We start from the raw sequence: 12377 nt of genomic DNA, 5'->3' as shown, positions 1-12377 counted from the left end.
GGGGGTTTCTTAAGCTGTATTTCATGCACAAATAACACATATTTGGTATTTTTGAAATGACTCATGTACACACTTGAAATTCTTTTTTTTTGTTGTTGTTTTTTTTTCGAGACAGGGTATCTCTGTGTAGCCCTGGCTGTCCTGGAACTCACTCTGTAGACCAGGCTAGCCTCAAACTCAGAAATACGCCTGCCTCTGCCTCCCAAGTGCTGGGATTAAAGGCGTGCGCCACCACCGCCCGGCTTGAAATTATTTCAATGAAAGGATATTATATTATTACTCTGAATGGAAAAGAAGTAAAATGTTCTGTAAATAGAGGATAATTACAAAGTCACTACCATCTGTAGTTAGATGAGAGCTATGGGAGTGGAGCCTGTCTGTGCAGCAACACTCTGACCTGGGACATGTCTGTATTTGTTCAAAGAGGAGATTAGCAATAGCAACCACAAACTGGCAGTTCCTCTGTTACCCAATCAGAAGACCCAGGAGGGAATTAAGAGAGTAGCTTGGTTATTGTTGGCAAGCTTGTCTAGAATTTAGTAAGAAATGATCTCTTATCATTAGTATTACTCTAAGAAAAGCTGTAGTTCAAGCCAAAGGTGATAATCATACATGTTAGAAAAGTGTAGTGTAGTGATAAGAATTCATATTTAGGTTTTCTGTTCCTTGGCTACTTTTCAGTCTATAGCATAATAGTCCTCTCCAGGGAAGCTCCTTAAGTGGAAAGGTAAACAACTCAAAATATCTTCAGGAAGTCCCTGAAACTGAGCAGATTCACTATACCCTGACAAAGTAAGCAGTAAATGCTGAAAGTCTCTCTCAGACAAGCCAAGATGCAAAAATTCCGAGACCAGACCAGCTGCCTGGGAGAAGCAGAAACCTGCGGAGCTGTCTGGAAGAGGTGTAGACCAACTAAGGCACCTAGAAAGGACACTCTCCAGCCTGTTAATCTGCCTGCAGACTGTCCAGTGTGCTCCAGGCTCCCAGCTTTGTGAGCTGTCTGTCATCCATGCTGTGGTGTGATGTGGTGATTCAGTTATCTTTGAATCATTGCTACTACAAATGTGAGTAACCTCTCACCCATATTCCTGTAAATAGCATCCCCTCCTCAAAGAAAACCCCAGTAGTTCACCAAGTTGAACTTCGATGGTATCTAAGTCACTGTTCTGTTGTGGGAAGAGATACCATGACCAAGCCAATTATTATAAGTTAAAACATTTGATTGAGGCCTGGCTTACAATTTGGCATTAGAGAAACAAGAAAGCAAACTAATATAATAAGGTCTTATATAACAGGACAGAGGAAATACAACTACTTCATTTCCCTGGTTTTGGCAGGACTGGAAAAAAATTCCTCATAAGTCTTTTTCAGTAGTTGGTTCTCTCTGTCTTTCTGTCTCTGTCTCTGTCTGTCTCTCCCTCTCTCCTACCCCCTCTTTCTCACATACACACGCACACACATACGTACATGCATACATACATACATACGTACATACATACATAATACATACATACAAACACACGCACACACATGCGCATGTATGTGCATGAATAAGGAGACCTAAAGTCTGGTGGTGATTATCTTATAAGTTTATAATAGTAACACCAGTAGATATTTTCAAAAACCAATGTCAGTAATTCTGTACATGATCTTGGGTAAACCAAGTAACAAAATTAAGACTAACCAAAATACCATTTCTCTCCTCCCTCCCTCCCTCCCTCCCTCTCTCCCTCCCTCCCTCTCTCCCTCCCTCCCTCTCTCTCTCCGTCCTTCCCCCTTTCTCCTTCTTAATGTGTGTGTGTGCATGATGTATGAAGCATTTGTGTATGTGGAGACACATTGTTTATGAATAGCATTGTGTATGAAACAACCTTGGGCATCAGGGCTCACCTTCTTAAAGCTTGATTTTAAGCGAAATGTTTGGATTATGAAATGGAGAGATCCTTCTATGTGGACACCCGTTTGCTTTTGCATGGTTGCAGTATAAACTGCAAGTTAATACATGACCCAGCATTTCACACATCTAGATATAGAGTCTTTATTGATGAGAACACAGGGGTTCTTAGGCTTCTTCCTTCGAGTAGGTTCTGTTGCTCATATCGCATAGATGACAGTGTGATTACTGGGAAGTTTGCTTTACTGGGCCACATTTCTTCACGTTCATCCATCAAATTCCTACGGTTAAGTTTATTTTCACAATCTAGGTGTTTCCAGATAAAATCACTGCAGTAGAGGTGATCTTGGAAATAAATGCCAAGTAACAATAACGGTCACCATTGTTAGCCTCAGCTCTAAGTACCCAGTGTTTATAGCTAATTGATCTGGTTAAAGGTTCTTTTCTTGTCTTTTTTAAAGAATTGGGTATTTCTTGTGAAACTTCCCTATTTCTTTCTCCAGAACACATAAAACAAACCTTTTGTGTTGTATGATATCTATAACTGGACATGCACATCTAATTTCTCTCTGTCTTATTGAATTCTGGGCAGCCAGAAAGCGGAGTGTAGGCTGGGTTGCATGGCTGGACCGTTGTGTCAGAAAGAAGTCCCCTGTGTGAAAGTAATCGCATTAACAAATTTGGGATCAAAAACTCTTATGTTCACTGAAGGGAATTGAGTGCTTAATTAAAAGTTGTATTTTCTTTCTCAAACACAACCTCCCAGGATATCTGCTGTAGCACATGAACATCGTTTGGTTCTGACCTCACCATTGCTTTATGTCCTTAGGTACAGTAGGATTCCCTGTAACAACAGCATGCTGCCTTACCAAGTATGTATTCCTGTTCACTGTTAGAAGTAAGAGCAGCTCTTCATTCACTTGAGCCCCATTTAAAATAATCATTTTTTTATTTACTGGTAGTAAGGCCTGACTAAACTGATAGAAAGGAATTATTTGTCCTACTGGGTGTGAACAGCATTTCCTTCAGAATTGTTTATGTGGTGGATTATGGCATGCTCCCCAGAACTCTGATGGGCTTGTGCTAATTTTATAATCCAAGAAACTGTTACTGTTGAAGTGCAGACAGTCTTTAGTAGCACTATCTTTGTCTTTAGTAGCACTATCTTGTCTGGGAAGAAGATTATATGTATGTAACATATATTAGGCTGCTTGCATTTCCTTTTTCTTTCTTGTTTTTTTTTTTTTTTTTTGGTTTTTTGAGACAGGGTTTCTCTGTGTAGCCCTGACTGTCCTGGAACTCACTCTGTAGACCAGGCTGGCCTCGAACTCAGAAATCCGCCTGTCTCTGCCTCCCAAGTGCTGGGATTACAGGCGTGTGCCACCACCGCCCGGCATCAATCATTCTTTTAATTGTAGAATATATCAGGTTTTGTGAGGACATTCTCATATGAGTGCAAATAGTCCCTGACTATGTATGTATTTGTTCATTACCTCCGCCCAAGTTACCTTGTCTGCTTTCATTCTTGAGTTTCCACAAATAAAGCAAGAGATACTTGTTTTTTTTGTTTTGTTTTGTTTTTTTATTGTTGTTGGTTCTTGTTTTTTTGAGTCTGGCTTATTTCCCTTAAAATGATGATCTCTAGTTCTCTTTTCTTGAAAACAACATAGTCTTGTTTTTTTAAACAAATTGAAATTATTTTTCTTTTATGTGTATGAATGTTTGGCCTGCACACGTATGCAGGCACCATGGGCACGCGGTGCCTGGAGCAGCCAGAAGAGGGTGTCAGATCTTCTGAAACTAGAGGCAGAGTTGTGAGCCTCTGTGGGTGCTAAATATTGAACCTAGGTCCTCTGGAAGAGCAGCTAGTGCTCTTAGCCACTGAGTTATCTATCCAGCCCCAAAATTTTGGTTTTATTTTTATTTTTTTAATGACTAAAAAATATTTGTGATATTTACATTTTCTTTTCCATTCATTCTTTTTTTTCCCACAGGAGGGGGTTTATTTAGGGAGGGGGAGTGGGAGAGAGAAGCGGGGGAAATGGGGGAGGAGATGAAGAGAAGAGGAAGAGAGACTCCATTCATTCTTGATGGATGAGATGGAGCCTCAGTGTAGTTTGCAATGCATTGCTCTGGTGACTAAAGCGGTTGAACTTTCTTCATTACTTATTAGTCATTTGTAATATGTTGACATTATTTTATATGTGTGCATGTATACATGTGTATAGCCATACACATGCTTCAGCAACTTACATACGAAGGTCAGAGGACAACCTACAAGGTCCCCTACTCTGTGGGTTCTGCGGATCAAACTCAAATTGTCAGGCTTGGCAGCAAGCACCCCTACCCATATTGATGGTTTTCCTTTGAAAAGTTTTTGTTCCTTTTTTGCCCTTTTATTAGTAACCTGATTCATGGTGTGTTTCGTGTTTAGCTTTTTTGTTTATTTTTAGTAGAATCTAGATATTAGCCTTTTTTAAAAAACTTTTTTGTTTATTTTTACTTTTTGAAATGTGTATGAATATTTTGCCTGCATGCACATATGTGTATCACATGTGTGCCTGTTTGGTACACCAGAACTGGGATTATAGACGGTTGTGAGCTACCGTGTAAGTCCTTTGCAAGACCAACACATACTGTCAGCTGCTGAGCCACCTCTCCAGCCCCTCATCTTTTCTCATAATAGTTGGCAAAAGTTTTCACTTATTTTGTTGTGATCTCTGCACTGTTATGGTTTCCTTTGCTGTTCAGGAGCTGCTGAAATTCATGCAATAATTTGTTGATTCTTGTAGCTGTTCTCTGTGTTCCTGGATCGTTTTCAGGAAGTCTTTGAGCAAGTGCTCCTAATGCTGAGCTGCCTCTCTACTCCAGTCCACAAACATCGTGTTGAGGAATTTTATGTATGTATTCATGAAGAAAATCGACCTATAGTTTTTTCCTTATTGTTTCCTTATACAGTTTGGAATGAAAGTAATGTCGACTTGAAAATGATTCAGACATGCTTCTGCCTTTTCTTTCTCAAGGTAGTTTGAGAAGTATTGAGGGTAGGTAGTCCTTTTCAGTTCTGGTAGAATTCAGCAGTGATGAGAGCTGGTTGTTGAAGTGGCAAGTTACCACTATATTTGGACCTCTATGATTTGTTACCTAAAATTAGTGCATTAATATTTGAAGCCTAGTCAACTATTTTATTTTATTAGCTTGTTGCCTTAATCATAATGCAGTAAGCTTTATCAATTTTAATTATTATTTGAAGTTTGATTTGCCAATATATTTGGTCTTCCTTGCTTTAAGATTATTTGATATAATTTTGATATATTACTTGTTTGATATAATTTTCTATTCTTTCCTTCTCAGTCTATCTGTATCTACCAAGGAGACAAGCTCTTTGAAAACAGCAAATAGTTGGATCTTGTGTTTGAATCTGTTCAAATAATGTGTCTTTTAACTGGAGTATTAAAGATTACTTATACTTAGTTATTGGAAGGTCTATAATGATTTTTCCCTTCAGTTTGGAGATTTGTTGCTTTACTGAGTTAATAATGTCTGCCTTTCTTAATTCTTATTCATTTATTTCTTCAACTAGTGAGATTTGCTCCTTGGCAAACTTTTGAGATCATTTGTCTGTCCTCTATAGGCTTCCCTTATGTGTCATTTGATGTGCTCAGGTAATGGCCATTAATTGCTTTGATTATACTCATCATCATCATCAAATCTTTATTCCTCTTTTAACTTTTAAGGGATATTTTTGTTGGGTATAGTAGTCTTCATTGAGGGTGGAACATTTTTTTGGGGTATAATAACCTTAGTTGGCAGTTACTTCATTTCAGGGCACGAAATATGTTGGTCTGGGATCTTCTGGGCCTCATGTTTCTGCTGTTGTTTTACTTTGATAGTTTTTGTGAGTAACTTGACAGCTCTCTACTGTCTTGTAATTTTATTTACTCCTTGCTCTTAGTGGCATTTCATCTATAATATGACATGGATTTCCTGCCTATGCTAAATGTTTGCTGTACTTAGATGTCCATTTCTTTTCTTAGATTTGGGAAATTTTATGATAGTTTCTATGATTAGGTTTTCTATGCTTTTAGTTTATATCTTAGTTCCCTCTCTTATAACACAAAGTTGTAAATTTAGCTTCTTAATAATTTTTCGTTTGGGGGCTGGAGAGATAGCTCAGCAGTTAAAAACATGCTTTTCCAGAAGTCCTGAGTTCATTTCCCAGCAACGTGACTCACAACCATCTGTAATGGGATCTGATGCCCTCTTCTGGTGTGTCTAAAGACAGCAACAGTGTACACAATACATAAAATAAATATATAACTCTTTGAAAAAATAAACTTTTGGTTTTGTTTGTTGTTTGTTTTTGAGACAGGGACTCTGTTATCTCAGTTTTTTGTTGTTTGTTGGTTTTTCAAGATGGATTCTCTGTGTAGCCATCACTGTCCTAGAACTAACTGACTTTGTAAACCACGCTGGCCTTGGAGCTCACAGAGATCTGCCTGCCTCGGGAGCCATGTGCTACCACCACCCGGCTATTATCTCAGTTTTTGCTTCAACGTGTTACATAACTGAGGATGAACTTAAGTTCTGACAGTTTCAGCCTCTGTCCCACATAAAAGATTGCAGGCACACTAGGTCTGGTCTTTATGTGGATCAAATTCAGGACTTGACATATACAAGACAAGCACTCTACTACCTGAGCCACACTCCCAGCACCTTCTAGAGGGCTTGGGTGATAGTGTGCGTGTGCTTGCTTCAATGGATGGTGTTATCTTAATGTTATTGCTCAACTTTGTCTTCATTTCCTGGGACTCTACTGCCATCTGGGTCTATCTTGGTGACTGCTTTCCACTACATTTGATTTATTGAACTTTTTAATAGATGTTTTGTTGTTGAATCTTTTCAGTTCATTTTTTTTCTTTGCCCAAAAATCTTTGACAAAAATCAATCAAGAGATTACTTTATTGTTTTGAATTACCTTTTTCTTTTTTTAATGAATGATCTCACATCTGTGGAGTCATTGAAAATTTTAAAAATTAGATAGATAGTTTTGGATTCTTTGGAATTTTCACCATTTCTTTGTTTTGGACTTAGATTTTAGAGAATTACAAACTTTTGGTGAAGTCCCGTTGCCTAGATTATTCATGTATTTTGTGCTTCTGTGTTGGTATTTGTGTTGTTGAGTTAGAGTAGATTTCTGAAGTTTCTTAAGGTTGTTCTTAGTTAATAGCCTTTCTTGAGAGTTAATTCTTCTGTGCTGCCTGGAGAGAATTAAAGCAACAACAAACAAACAAAGCAAACATCAACTTTGTAGCTGTCATATACCATATACCAAGAACATCAATGAAATAAAATCGATTTGCTTATGGGAAAAGAGTACCATCGGCAAATAGCAGCAGTCACCAACATGTTCCTGTCGTCACTCACACACGTTTCCACGGTCAGTCATCTACATGTCCCACAACTGCCCAGTGTCTAACACCGTCTCTAAAGGTGATACTTGAAATGCTGAACCTTACACTTTTCCTAACTAATTCTTCCCTTCATCTGCTGACTGTCTTAAATTTATCCTCAGATTGGGTGACCAGGTGAGGCAGTTATTAAAAATCTTAAATCTTTTTTTTTCTAGTAAAGATGTAAACTAAATAAAATCCATTGTGTTATCTTAATGTGTTATCTATTTTGAAAATCAAATATTTTTCTGGTTTTAAATTTTAGCCACAAGAATGCCTAGAAACTTTATACTGAAAAAAAAAACATATTACTTCAAATAAAATTTAACATATGGTTAATATAATATAGTTCAGAACCCATTGGGTCAGCATCAAACCAAGCATTGGAAAAGTTAGTTTCAAAAATTATTTTTCTTCTATATAAGGAATAAATTAGTGAAAATTTAAAAACAAGTTTCTTTAAAAATATAAACAAAAGCTTTAAGATTTTAATTTCAGTGAATATATGTGTGCACATGCATGCACACCACAAATACATTGCAGTCACAATGGTATGCCTAAGGTAGGATCATAGGCAACTTTGTATAACATTACTTCTCTCTGTATTTCTCAAAGGCAGTTTCTCTGCCTCTCTATATGAAACCCCAGGTCCATCTTTCTCTCGTTACTTTTTGATAACAGAAATAATTAGTTACTTAAGTTAAAAGGCACAGTGGAGTCCCTAATTAAAAGAGCCTCCTCAGCATATCACAGGTCAGTGTCTCAAGCTTGCTCCACCAGCTCAAGCTCTCATTCCCTGGTTAGATGCCTGTGCTGGCAGACAGTGCTGACGGTGGCTGTTGTCCTCACTGGTCGGTTGTTCTGTCCATCTACATCACACTTAAAACTGAGAATCAAGAGAGAGAAAGGCAGGCAGTTTCCCCTGACTCCTTGGTTCTGAGCTGGGTATGTGGTTAGGGATGACCCGTGCAGTTTTGAAAGGCTTTTAAGTCTTTCACTGGAATGACACTGCCTGTGACAGTCCAGAAAGGACACCTCTCCCTCCAGCTAGCCAGTCTCCTGACCCTGGAGGGCCTCAGCCTGCCTCTCTCTCAGGCCACTCTCTAGTAGTGACTATAGTCCTCGTTCTTCCTTCCCTTTCCTTCTCTTCTCCCTTTCTTCTTCTTCTTGTTCTTACCCAGTGTTGGCTCTTCCCTGCATGCTTATGCTAGTACTTTGGATAAGTACTTGACCCTTGACCCAATACCAGGTGAGGAACCTGTTTCGTAAACAACTTTTTGACATGAAATTCACAGTCCATGCAAGTCAACATTTAGTATATCCCCCTCAGTGGTGTTAGTTCCTTTAGGGGCTGTGTAGTACAACTCCACAGAGTTGTACAACTGCAGTCACTGCCTACATTCTGGGTCACTCTCTCTCACCCTCTAGGAAGGGTGTCCATTGTGTCCACTGTGCAGACTTGCTCCCTGAGTTCTGTTGCCCTGCCTTTCACCTCCCCCACCCATAGAACTGTGGCCCCCTCCTTCTTGGGGGACCTCAGGGTGATAACCACTATCTTTATCAGATACTGATCTAGCTCCAGAGAATGCATTAAGCACTTCAAGTGGTCCAAATGAAACCTCTTTCACTCCCTTCAGGTTGAAAGGAAGGGCCTCTTCCCACACCCCTTCAGCTCTAGAGAAGACATGAAAACCAGCGTGATTCTCTTCAAAGAATCCCTGCTTGTGCAATGTCTTTCTGAAGGGTGTTACACACCCTCGGATGGCTCAGGAGTCATCCAACCGGTTCTCAGACACTTTGGAAACTTGCCTCAGGGCATTCTGTCTCACAAGCCATGCTAGTATCTGATTGCTAATAGGATCTCGATGCCTCTGTTGAAACATCAGTTTATTAAAATATCTCATGAGGACGATAATAACTCTTAGCAGTGCAGCTCCTGTTCTAATGATACGCTGTTACTACAAAGAAGCACATGGAAACCTAGAAACAGTGTCTGAGTAAACAGCCTCATTCCTTATCTAAGCTAAGTAGAAACTCTAGCTTTCTCAGCAGACTCTTCTATCTTCCCTTAGAGTTTCCACATTATACGTATACACAGATAGGTGAGAAGACAAGGTTGGCCTCACTTGTAGTTGGACTTGCTTTTCTTCAGACTAGATTATAAATATATAAACTTTTAAATATTTTTTTGAGGCCTCTTGAGTTTTCCACCTTCCATGTTAGCACGTCTGTTGGTGTGCTTGTTTGGCTCATTTAAGCATCAGTGTTGGTGAGACTTTCTGGGTGTAGCCTTTTGACATTTATAACAGACACAATCTCACACAGACTCCCTGTTCCTCTCTGTCTCTTTGTCCCTTCGCCACCTCTTCCGCAATGATCCCTGAGCCCTACTCCTGTTCAAGTGTTGTGTTGTAGATGTATCAGTTGGGACTGACTCCACAACCATGCATTTTGATCAGTTGTAGTTGTACATAATGATCTCTATTTGTTGCAAAGACAAGATTCCTTGATGAGGGGTGAAGACTACACTTATCTGTGGGTACAAGGACGAATCTTTATAGCTTGTTGTTAGGATGATCTTAGTTTAGTAAATTAGAGGATGAAAGTTCTCCAGGATCCATGACTTCACTAGCACTTGGTTGGCTAGGTTTCCAGTCCCAGGCATGGTTCCCTCTTGTAGAATGTGCCTTAAGTTTCAATTAGAGAGCTGCTGGTTACCTGTAAGGTACATGTGCCACTACTGCACCCTTAGGATGTCATGCCACACTGGCTGTTGTTGTGGATCATGGGCATCATAGCTGGGTAGGACTGTTGGTTGCTTCCCTCCTTTGGAAGCTTGCATGGCACCTTCTGATATCATGAAAGTTAGTTCTCAGGGAGGAAGCATTCATATCAGATCCACCTCAGGGACTCTGGGCCTTGTATCCAAAGTGCACAGTGTCTTCAGCACTTGCCTTCCATCTCTGGGAGAAAAACCAATGGCAATTGGAATAACCTTGTGTTTTCAGGAGCCTCTTGGACAACCCTGACCAACAACTCAGACAAGGACTTCTTATGCCTGGCGTTAGGTTTTTTGCTAGACAATGTGTGGCTCTGTTGGGCAGCATTTTTGGCCAGATGGAAAAGTTTGATTTAAACTATATCTGTATATTTGTATACCAGCTTACATGCATTGTAGATAGTTTTGGGTAGATTAGTAATAGTATAATTGCTTACAGCTTTTTCAGATATCCTTACTGTTATTTTACCCTTTCTCTGCCTTCTGTGTTTTATCTTCCCTTCCCCAGTTACCCACCCACCCCCGTTTTTTTTCCATTGGCTCCTTCAGATCACTTAAGTGTTTTCTCAATAGTTGGGTAAATGCAAGTTGCCTGTGTAAACCAGATGTCTTAATGAGCTAATTTAAAAAAAACGTAACGAGTATGGTTAGGATAACTACAGTGCTTGTTAACACATGCAGTTTCCTCCAGTCCGTTTCCAGGCCTGCTGGCTTCTGCCTACTAACCAATACTCTCCTACAGTAGTATCATGGTTTAGTGGATTGGGGGAAGCACAAGTCTTAGCCATCATTGTAAAGGATCCATTTCTCTGAGATATATCAGCTCAGGAATATGCATATGGGAGGATTTTAAGAAGCAATAATTCCTTCTTCCCAAATTAAAGTAGAATTATTGAGCCCAATAGAAAAATCTTAAGTTTTATCAGTATATCACCTAAAGAAACATGAGGAAAATTATGATAAAAAGCAGAGCCTCAGAGAAACTTTTCTGGTCTCTTGTTAATTTAGTTTCTGTACGATGTTAAATTACAAAACACAGTTTCAGGCATACACTCTTTTCTTGCCATAGATACCCAAAGGGGCATCACCCCCACTGCCATCATCATCATTCCCAGGGCATAGATGGGAAGTAGGTGCTGGGGGGCAATGACTTTCCTAGGAGCAGGGGGGGAATTCACAGCACGGCCGAGTCTAGGGACAGCTGACTCCTTTCAGTGTAAAATTTCCCTCGGTAACGTGTGTGTCAGAGATTATAGGAAGCAGTAAATGAGTATAAGCAATAGGTTTTTTCTTATCCCAGCTTCCTCTTGTGTATCTGTGGGGTCTCCTCTCTGTTCCTCTCTGTGTTTGAGATGGAAAGGAGAGAGCTTGACCTGAGTGCTGGAAAGCCTTGAAGGACCTGATTCATCATCTGCAGGTAGTGACTTCCTCTGTGTCCCCTGCTTTCCTTCTTCCCTCATGAAGTACTCACAGTACTTTCCCCAAGAGTCTCTGTGGTTAATAATGTTAGGTAGACCAAGATGTTGTTCTAAGGGGCTTTTGCCCAGTTCCTTCACTTATTCAAGTTTAAAACTGTAGGGTTATGTTTAGATTGAAGGGCACACTAAAGAATTAGGTAGATGGGAGTATGTAGCTTACCCAGATATAGAGCCTTTACTGATAAATGCACAGTTAAGATGCTCGTGAATAAATCTCCGCTTTTATTTCCTAGGTAATATGCATGTGTCTTTGGCAGAGGCCCTGGAGGTTCGGGGTGGACCTCTCCAGGAGGAGGAAATCTGGGCTGTATTAAATCAGAGTGCTGAAAGCCTGCAGGAAGTATTCAGAAGAGGTAAGTCATTTCTTATTTTGCATGTTGAGTAGCTGAAAAACAGGTAGGTAACCAGTAGTAAATTAGATTTCTGCTTCATTATTCCTGCTTTTGGTAGAGTGTAGGGGGAAAAAATGCCTTACCACGTTTCTCAGGGCTGGAAAAATTCAGCTGGCTTGTATTAATATGACCACATTGCATATGCCTGTTTCTATACCCATCACTGGAAACAAAGTGATTCTCAAAATAAAAGCACTTGCTATTCATTGGGAGCTTGTGTTTCAGTATACAGAGTGACTATTGATAAAGCACTGATACAAGCAAATATAACTGTGGTAAAGGCCATGAAGCCAGGGCCTCCAGTGACTATGAGATCACACAGCAGGAGGATTTGACTTGGTATAGGGAGGAAAAGAGAGGCTTTCATGCATCAAGTTTTCT

General features: G+C 39.8%; 1 protein-coding gene across 1 annotated transcript in view; it reads left to right on the top strand.

Annotated features, from left to right (window-relative positions):
- The first annotated feature begins 11842 nt into the window (after positions 1 to 11842).
- Positions 11843 to 12377, top strand: part of Ptpn13 (protein tyrosine phosphatase non-receptor type 13) — a 135208-nt gene continuing 134673 nt past the window's right edge. The window contains exon 1 of the mRNA XM_028773694.1: positions 11843 to 11957. Within this exon, the coding sequence (XP_028629527.1) occupies positions 11843 to 11957 (115 nt within the window). The remainder of the gene's footprint in view (positions 11958 to 12377) is intronic.

This window comes from Grammomys surdaster, unplaced genomic scaffold (genome assembly GCF_004785775.1).
Source record: "Grammomys surdaster isolate TR1022 unplaced genomic scaffold, NIH_TR_1.0 233, whole genome shotgun sequence".
Taxonomy (NCBI): domain Eukaryota; kingdom Metazoa; phylum Chordata; class Mammalia; order Rodentia; family Muridae; genus Grammomys; species Grammomys surdaster.
This window is presented reverse-complemented; position numbering and strand designations above follow the sequence as displayed.